Source organism: Calidris pugnax, unplaced genomic scaffold (assembly GCF_001431845.1).
Source record: "Calidris pugnax isolate Ruff unplaced genomic scaffold, ASM143184v1 scaffold265, whole genome shotgun sequence".
Lineage (NCBI taxonomy): Eukaryota > Metazoa > Chordata > Aves > Charadriiformes > Scolopacidae > Calidris > Calidris pugnax.
In genome coordinates this window covers 464194-473607 of record NW_015091061.1, presented here as the reverse complement: position 1 = coordinate 473607, position 9414 = coordinate 464194, and the positions used below count along the sequence as shown (strand labels likewise).

The window sequence follows — 9414 nt, the reverse complement described above, 5'->3', positions numbered from 1 at the left end:
GGGGGGGTTGGCTCAACCTCTACCGCTTCTGGCAAGAAGGTGGCTTCCACAACGTCCATCACATCATGGCTCGCAAGTTCCAGCAGTTCGGGCCCATTTACAGGTGAGGTGGACTCTGGTCCCGGTTCCTCCCCCACCCCTACCCCCCCTCCCCATTTCCTCCAGTTTCCCAGTCTGCTATTCCCAGCCCTGATCCAGGAAAAAGTCGAGGGAGGGGGGGAAATAGGAGGGGGGGGTGATGCCACGGTGCGGGATGAGAGGGGGTCTGCCCATCCCCCCACCCCCCAAACTCCTTGGTGGTTGGGGGGGGACACTCCAGCACCCCCACATTGTGCCTCCTTGAACCCTGGGGGGGCCTGATCCTCTCTGGTGCTGAGCCACTGTGTCCCCTGTGATGGGACCCACGGGCAGGATTTTGGGGGAGGGGGTGCTGGGGGAAGGTGGTTGATTTGGGGAGGTGAAGAAGGTGCAGGAAGGGGGGGCCCAGGGTGAGGGGCTGACCCCCCCCAACCCCTACCCTGACAGGGAGAAGCTGGGTGTCTACGAGAGCGTGAACATCATCAGCCCCCGGGACGCTGCCACCCTCTTCCAGGCGGAGGGGACACTGCCCGAGCGCTTCAGCGTCCCCCCCTGGGTGGCTTATCGCGACTACCGCAACAAGCCCTACGGTGTTCTCCTCAAGTGAGTCAAGAGAGGGTGTCCCCTAAAAATGGGGGGGTCCCAGATCCTATCCCAGGAGCCCCCACGCACGGGGTGGTAGGAAGCTGGAGCATCAAGAGGGTGATGGGGACGTGTGGTTTGGAGGGTGGGATGGATGGATGGATGGATGGATGGATGGCCCTACCCTGACAGGGAGAAGCTGGGTGTCTACGAGAGCGTGAACATCATCAGCCCCCGGGACGCTGCCACCCTCTTCCAGGCGGAGGGGACACTGCCCGAGCGCTTCAGCGTCCCCCCCTGGGTGGCTTATCGCGACTACCGCAACAAGCCCTACGGTGTTCTCCTCAAGTGAGTCAAGAGAGGGTGTCCCCTAAAAATGGGGGGGTCCCAGATCCTATCCCAGGAGCCCCCACGCACGGGGTGGTAGGAAGCTGGAGCATCAAGAGGGTGATGGGGACGTGTGGTTTGGGGGGTGGGATACTCTGCAGGGGGGATGGATGGCTGGATGGATGGATGGATGGATGAAGGGATGAAGGGATGATGGATGGGGTGGATAGATGGGTGGAAGGATGGGATGGATGGATGGATGGATGGATGGATGGATGGATGGATGGAGGGATGGATGGGGTGGATGGATGCAATGGATGGATGAAGGGATGATGGATTGGGTGGATGGATGAGATGGATGGATGGATGGATGGATGGGTGAAGGGAGGGAGGGATGGGAATGGATGGGATGGATGGATGGATGGATGGGGTGGATGAAGAGATGGATGGATGGATGAAGGGAGGGAGGGATGGGAATGGATGGGATGGATGGATGGATGGATGGGGTGGATGAAGAGATGGATGGATGGATGAAGGGAGGGAGGGATGGGAATGGATGGGGTGGATGGATGGGGTGGATGAAGAGATGAATGGGATGGATGGATGGATGGATGGATGGATGGATGGATGGATGGAATGGATGGGGTGGGTGGATGGATGCAATGGGGTGGATGGATGGATGGGGTGGGTGGATGGATGGGTGCAATGGATGAATGGGGGGGAAATGCTGCTGACCCGCCACCCCTACTTTGTTGTCCTGCAGGACAGGGGAGGCCTGGCGCTCGGACCGGCTGATGCTGAACAAGGAGGTGCTGTCGCCAGAGGTGGTGGAGGGCTTCGTGCCCCTGCTGAGCGAGGTGGGCGAGGACTTTGTCCGGCGGGCGCGAGCCCAGGTGGGGAAGAGCGGCCGGGATCGCTGGACAGCCGACTTCACCCACGAGCTCTTCCGCTTCGCCCTGGAGTGTGAGTGCCAGGGGACCGGCCACCCCAACCCAAACCTGGGCTGAGTCCTTCTCAGAGGTGTCCCTCCCTGAAAAAACCTCTTTGGAAGGTGCCCGAGATGGGTCACACGCTGTATTTCATAGAATCATAGAATGGTTTGGGTGGGAAGGATCTCAAAGACCACCCAGTGCCACCCCCTGCCCTGGGCAGGGACACCTCCCACCAGACCAGGTTGCTCCAAGCCCCCTCCAACCTGCCCTTGAACCCCTCCAGGGATGGGGCAGCCACAGCTTCTCTGGGCAACCTGGGCCAGGCTCTCACCACCCTCACACCAAACAAGTTCTTCCCCACAGCTCAGCTCCATCTCTCCTCTTCCAGTTTCCAACCCTTCCCCCTCCTCCTAGGGCTCCCCTCCCTCATCCAGAGTCCCTCCCCAGCTTTCCTGGAGCCCCCCTTCTTGAGGGACTGGAAGGGGCTGGAAGGTCTCCCCGGAGCCTTCTTCTCCAGGCTGGACACCCCCCCACTCTCTCAGCCCCCCCTCCCAGCAGAGGGGCTCCAGCCCTCCCAGCATCTCCTGGCCCTCTGCCGGACCCCAGCTTTCCCCCAACTTCATCCTCAGTGAGGGGCAAAGAAGCTTCTCCCCCAAAGCTGTAGGGTCTAGAGGGACGGCCTCTCTCCAGAGTAGTAGAGAACAACTCAACCCCTTTGATAAAACAGTGTTTTACCATCTACTGGTCATCAGCTGGTAGGCAAGGGGTGCCTCTATGGCCCCATGGTGCTCAGAGCGAGCAGGAGGCCATACCAGGTCCCTGTAGCCGTGGAAAGGCTGGAGTTGGCCATGGGATGGCGGGGGGGATGGGGACAGGATGCCCCCCTGGGCAGGTAGCCTGATGGGTGCTGTGCTTGCAGCCGTGTGCCACGTGCTGTACGGGGAGCGGTTAGGGTTGCTGCAGGACTTCGTGGACCCCGAGGCCCAGCGCTTCATCGACGCCGTGACTTTGATGTTCCACACCACCTCCCCCATGCTCTACCTGCCACCCACCCTCCTCCGCCACCTCAACGCCAAGACATGGCGGGACCATGTCTGGGCCTGGGATGCCATCTTCACCCAGGGTGAGTGCTCCTCCTCTCCTGAGACCTCTGTGCATCACCCAAGGTCCCTTTGAGGGCTTGGCTTCATAATGCAGCATCATCTCACCAGCCTGGAGACCTTCTCCTGGGGCCACCAAGGCCAGGAAGGCTTTCCACATCTGAAGCTTGTGAGATGGAGCAGTGGGGAACCATCCAGGAACAATGAAGGGCAACTGGTGGGCATCACATTAAGGGGAGAAAGTCTACCAGAGGGGCTTGTGGGCTTGGAGAGCTTTCGGCATCTGGGACAACCTTCCTGGGGGGGTGTCTTCCCCTGGGGCATCCTCTGTGCCCACCCAGCCACATCCAGGGACCACCGTCCCAGGTTGCTGCAGGGACAACTGTGCCAGAAAAGCCACCGGCATGGGGCAGTGATGTCCTAAGGTGCCACATCTGGTGCCTCCCTCCTCCACCGTGGCCCTGGGAGGAGGAAGGCCATGCCCACCGTGTCTCCTCAGCGGACAAATGCATCCAAAACGTCTACCGGGACCTGCGGCTGCAACGCAAGAGCACCAAGGAGTACATGGGCATCCTCTGCAGCCTCATCATGCAGGACAAGCTGCCCTTGGATGACATCAAGGCCAGCGTCACCGAGATGATGGCAGGCGGGGTGGACACGGTAAGGAGCAGGCAGGGTCGTTGGGCAGGGAGAAGGTCCTGGCTGGTGTCGAGCTTTGCTCCTGTGCCCCGTTCCAGACCTCCATGACGCTGCAGTGGGCCATGTTCGAGCTGGCACGGTCCCCGGGGGTCCAGGAGCAGCTACGGGCAGAGGTCCTGGCCGCCAAGCGAGAGGCAGCAGGGGACAGGGTGAAGATGCTGAAAACCATCCGGTTGCTCAAAGCTGCCATCAAGGAGACGCTCAGGTGAGGAAGACACCTCATTCCCCCCCTCCAAAAAACCCACCCCCAGCCCCTTTCCTCCCCAAATCTGGTGCTGCTGAGGTGTCGTGTGTCGAGGTGGGACATGGGTGGGCCAGGCTGTCCCCAAAAATGAGTTCTGTGGGTCCTGTCTCCCCTCCCCAGGCTGCACCCGGTGGCGGTGACCCTGCAGAGGTACACCATGCAGGAGGTCATCCTCCAGGACTACCGCATCCCCCCCAAGGTGAGCACGGCCACTGGGATCCCCTCCTCACCCAAACCCCTCTTCACATGGGGTGGAGGTGGGACTTGGGTGGTTGACCTGGAGGGAGCATCTGCGGGGCTCATTTGGGCTGGACCTGCACCCCAGGTGGTGGTGGGGAGCCCAGCCCCATTGGGACCAATCCTTTCTACCCCCTTGCCAGACGCTGGTGCAGGTCGGTCTGTACGCCATGGGCCGGGACGCCGAGGTCTTCCCCAAGCCGGAGAAGTTCAGCCCCCAGCGGTGGTTGGCAGCGGGTCCCAAACACTTCAAGGGGTTGGGGTTTGGTTTTGGACCCCGCCAGTGCCTGGGACGCCGGATCGCTGAGCTGGAGATGCAGCTCTTCCTCATGCACGTGAGCATCCCGCTGATGGGGACACCATGGAGGGGAAGGGACCTGGGGAGGTGGCAGAGGGTGTTGGTACCTCCAACGTTTTCCATCTGCTCTTTTCTCCTCCGCCCCAGATCCTGGAGAACTTCAAGATCGAAACCATGAGAGCGGTGGAAGTGGGGACCAAGTTTGACCTCATCCTCATCCCAGACAAACCCATCTACCTGACCTTACGGCCGCTCGAGTCCCAGGTGGTGTGAAAGAGCCCCATCCCGGGTTGACACCCAGTTTTTTGGGGGGGGGTGTCATCCCCAACATCTCCTCCCGGCCAGACTCCATCCCGGGGATGGGATCTGGGGGACAACTGGGACGCTTTCACGGCCACAACCTTGGCTTGGCACATCCCTGCCTTCGCTCCAGCCCGCTCAAGGCTGTGGTTACACCACGGGGAGGGGGGGTGGGGGAGATAAACCAGAGCAACCCTCTAACACCCCCCCCTTCGTCCCCCCACCCTGGGGACCGACCGCAGCCACATTCCCCCAACACCCTCTAACGTTTCGCTTCGCCTCTGATTTACTCCATCCTCTACATCGTGCCAAAAAAACCACCATCTCCTTTTTTGCCAGCGCTGGGTTTCTTGGTCTCTCTCTCGCCGGGGGTGGGTTTAGGGCAGGGGGTGTGCCAGGGGCTGGGGTCTTCTCGGGGTGGCCGTGGAGATGGCCAGCAGGTTCTGCTGAGGAAGGGGAAAAGATCTTGGGGAGCTGTAAATCCATAAATCCATCCCCACCTTCTTCCTTCCCCTCCCCACTCCCCTTGGGGGCATCCGAAAAGTGCCATAAGGGGGTCTGGGGTCGGGGGGGGGATATTGTGTCACCCTGGGGGGGCTTCCTAGGAATGTTGGGGGTGGTGTCTGAAAACCTAGGGACCACCTTGGCCAGGGGATCTGAGGCAAATCCCCCTTGATGGGACATGGAGATCCCCCCCTCCCCATCTCCCCCACCCCATCTGCCTGGGGGCAGTGGGACGGCTCTAGACCCCTCACTCCCAGCCCCTGGCAGCAAACACCAACCCCATGTGGGGTGGTCCTGGGGTGTGTGTGTGTCCCACCAGCCCCCAGGTGCTCACCGAGGTGGGGTCGTGGGGGAACCCATGCTCCTGCTCCAGCAGACGGGTGCCCAGCTCCTGCTTCTCCCGTCCCCACCTCCTTGCTGCCTCCTCCAACTGGGACAGACCCAAACCAGGCTTGCTCTCTCCAAGACATTTTGGGGAGAGGGGGGAAACACAGAGGTGTCCCCCCCCCACCCCAAGCCCCCCACCATCAAGTGAGGTGCTGGAAAGTTGATGCCCACCTGCCTCTCCAGCACCCTCCCACGGGCTTGTGCCTCCTCCAGCCTGGCCAGCAGAGACAGCTTCTCCGTGCCTCCAAAAGCACCCTGTGACCCACGAGATGAGCAGGAGTGGGGAAAAACAACAAGGGGGGGGGGAGGAGGAGGGGTGGAATAACCCCCCCTTCCCACCCCCTGCTCATGGGGGGAGAAAGCCACGGGTGTGGCTATCACCCCACAGTGCCGGAGATGCCACCTGGGTGATGTCCCCATCATGCCTGGTTACCCCAAGCATTGCTTTATGGGGTTCTACAGCTCTGTCCCCCCACCCCAGCACCATGTCCCCCTCCCGGGTCTCACCGTCAAGGCTGGGGGCCGTGGGGCGATGTGGGGAGAGGGCTGGGGGGGTCTCGCCAGCTCCTCCCGCAGCCTGCGGTTCTCAGCCAGCAGCGCGGCGTACACCTCCCCGGAGAGGGCTTCACCTGTGGGATGGGGTGAGGTGGCCACCAGGATGTGTCCTACACCCCCCCTCCGTGCAGAGATGGGGGCTAGGAGAAAGGTCCCACCTTCCCCATGCCCGGGGATGGGTAACAGGGGGCTCAGGACCTCCTCTGGTCCCCCCGACACAAACCACCCCATGCTGTGACCCACGAGATGAGCAGGAGTGGGGAAAAACAACAAGGGGGGGGGGAGGAGGAGGGGTGGAATAACCCCCCCTTCCCACCCCCTGCTCATGGGGGGAGAAAGCCACGGGTGTGGCTATCACCCCACAGTGCCGGAGATGCCACCTGGGTGATGTCCCCATCATGCCTGGTTACCCCAAGCATTGCTTTATGGGGTTCTACAGCTCTGTCCCCCCACCCCAGCACCATGTCCCCCTCCCGGGTCTCACCGTCAAGGCTGGGGGCCGTGGGGCGATGTGGGGAGAGGGCTGGGGGGGTCTCGCCAGCTCCTCCCGCAGCCTGCGGTTCTCAGCCAGCAGCGCGGCGTACACCTCCCCGGAGAGGGCTTCACCTGTGGGATGGGGTGAGGTGGCCACCAGGATGTGTCCTACACCCCCCTCCGTGCAGAGATGGGGGCTAGGAGAAAGGTCCCACCTCCCCAGTGCCCAGGGATGGGGGCTCAGGACCTCTTCTAATCCCCCTGCCACAAACCACCCCATGGTGCAAGCCATCAGAAGGGGATGGCCACCAGTGGAACCCAGCAGATCTATATGGGTCCACCCTGTCACCACTTGCACCCACCCGCTGGTTTCTCAGTGCTCCTGGTGGCCCCAGTGAGCTTCTCCTGCAGCACCCGCTCCATCGCCTCGATCACCTGCGGGACAGAGCATGTCCCATGTCACCAGCTCAAAGCCAGGCTGTGGTGACCATCACATCTCCCCAGCCACCGCGGTCCTGGGACTGGGTGATCCTCGTGGAGAGGTGGGAATGGGTCAGGGGGTCCCGTCTGCTCCACAATCTCATGCCCCCTACAACCTGCCTTTCTCATATCCCCCAGCTCACCTTCTCCTGCTGCCGCACTGTCTCCTCCAGGCCCTTTGTCTTGGCCACCTTCTCCTGGCACCTCCTCAGGGTGGCTTGCTGCTGCTGGTGGGCTCGCTGAAGCAGCAGCAGGTCCTTCTCCCGGTCATTTTTCTGGCAGGGGTAGAAGGGGAAAAACCCCCAGGGACCTCCGTGACGAGCCTCAACCCTTGGGGCGTTCCTTGTAGGGCTGGGAGACCCTCAGAGTGGGGGTCCTGGGTCTCTCAGGCTTTTGCTTGGCTATGGGGGTGTTGTGGTGTTCTGACTGCTGTCCCCCCCTGCTCCTCCAATCCCACCCCACCCCTCAGGGAGCCTCTGCTGGTGTCCATACCCGGATCAGCTCGTTCTGCAGCCGTTGGACACGGTCCTTCAACCTCTTCATCTCCGCTGTGCTGGCCACAAGCTTGCGCTTGAGGGTGGCTGCAACAGCCCGTGCCATGCGTTTGTCACCTGGCCAGGGGACGGTGTGGTCCCCTCCACTGTGCCAGGGAGAGGGGTCCCCCAGTTTCCACCCACCCTCCCCCCCTTCCCTGTCACGCACTGAGCCTATCCAGCAGCTCCTCCCGGGTCATGACATCCAGGTCCACGTCGGCCAGCAGAGAGTGGCCCAGCTCCTCCTGCGAGGCCAGGCTGCGCCGCAGGTGCCCGTTCTCCACCTCTAGGCTGGTGACATGCTGGCGCAGGGACAGGAGGTCCCCCGCCATCCGCTTCAGCGCCAGGCGGTAGCTGCCTACCTCCTGCCAGCCCAGAGCAGAGCTGCTGGCACCCTGCTGCCAGCCAGGGCTGCCCCCAACACCAAGAGCTCAGCTGAGGAAATCTGTCAGACCCACCATGAAGGAGCTAAGAAACATCCAGGTCTTCCCCTCCTCTTGCAATCTCCATCCTTCTCTTCCTCATCCATCCATCCATCCATCCATCCATCCATCCATCCATCCATCCATCCATCCTTCCATCCCTCCTCCCTCCTCCTCTTCCCCAGCCATTCTTCTCCAACCATCCTTCTCCTGCCATCTATCCTTATCCATCCATCCATCCTTCCATCCCTCCTTCTCTTCCCCAGCCATTCTTCTGCAACCATCCTTCTCCTGCCATCTATCCTCTTCTCCAGCTGTCCATCCTTCTGTTCCCCATCCATCCATCCCAACATCCATCCATTCTTCTATTCTCCATCCATTCACCCATCCTTCTACTCTCCAACCATCCATCCTTCTACTCTCACATCCATCCATTCTTCTATTCTCCATCCATCCATCCTTCTACTCTACAACCATCCATCCTTCTACCCTACAACCATCCTTCTACTCTCCATCCATCCATCCATCCACCCATCCTTCTACTCTCCAACCACCAATCCTACTCTACAACCATCCTTCTACTCTTCATCCATCCATCCTTCTATCCATCCTTCTCTTCTCCAATTATCCATGCTTCTCTCCTGTCCCCCCAAACTTTCTTCCCTCCATCTGCCCACCTCCCCCTCCAACCCCCATTTCCCCATCTCTTTCTACCACCCCTTTGGTGGAAAAACAACTCTCCCAAGGACGTGGTGTGGAGCAGGGGCAGAGCTGGGGGTCAACCTCAAGTTCTGAGCCTTATGGGGCTTTGCAGGTCTTTAGAAGAAGGGAGGTGGTGAAGAATCTCTCCCAAGGACGTGGTGTGGAGCAGGGGCGGAGCTGGGGGTCAACCTCAAGCTCTGAGCCTTATGGGGCTTTACAGGTCTTTAGAAGAAGGGAGGTGGCGAAGAATAAAGGAGGGATGAATGTTTTATACAGATGAGCCTGGGGTTTTTTAGCACCCGTGCGGCTGGGGAACACCTTGCTGGGTGATGCTGGTGGGGGGGTCTGATGCTGGGGGTCTACATCTTCTCAGGCTGAGCCTCCTGAATCCCTCCCTGCCCTGCTGGGCTGCAGAGAAGATCCTGGCAGCCAGGACCTTGGCTGGTCAGAGCCACGTGCCTCCAGCTCCCCCGTCCCCCCGCTCCCAGCCTTGGGAATGGCCTTGGCGGGGGGGGCTGGGGCACGGGAAGGGGGTGCAACAGCATCACGCAGCCTTGGGG

General features: G+C 61.1%; 1 protein-coding gene and 1 long non-coding RNA gene across 2 annotated transcripts in view; one reads left to right on the top strand and one right to left on the bottom strand.

Annotated features, from left to right (window-relative positions):
• The window catches only part of LOC106896584 (cholesterol side-chain cleavage enzyme, mitochondrial), a 13600-nt gene extending 8665 nt beyond the window's left edge, over positions 1–4935 (top strand). The window contains exons 6-14 of the mRNA XM_014956677.1: positions 4–103; positions 526–681; positions 1751–1950; positions 2839–3042; positions 3519–3679; positions 3757–3923; positions 4083–4161; positions 4343–4534; positions 4645–4935. Coding sequence (XP_014812163.1) covers positions 4–103; positions 526–681; positions 1751–1950; positions 2839–3042; positions 3519–3679; positions 3757–3923; positions 4083–4161; positions 4343–4534; positions 4645–4770 — 1385 coding nt within the window. The 3' untranslated portion in view covers positions 4771–4935. The remainder of the gene's footprint in view (positions 1–3; positions 104–525; positions 682–1750; positions 1951–2838; positions 3043–3518; positions 3680–3756; positions 3924–4082; positions 4162–4342; positions 4535–4644) is intronic.
• A 196-nt stretch (positions 4936–5131) lies between these two features.
• On the bottom strand, positions 5132–6444 carry LOC106896586. Its single transcript, XR_001413642.1, has 4 exons — positions 6196–6444; positions 5860–5943; positions 5636–5731; positions 5132–5240 (listed from the first exon to the last, which is right to left on the bottom strand). It is a non-coding gene; the product is annotated as an uncharacterized LOC106896586 (long non-coding RNA).
• Positions 6445–9414: the final 2970 nt, after the last annotated feature.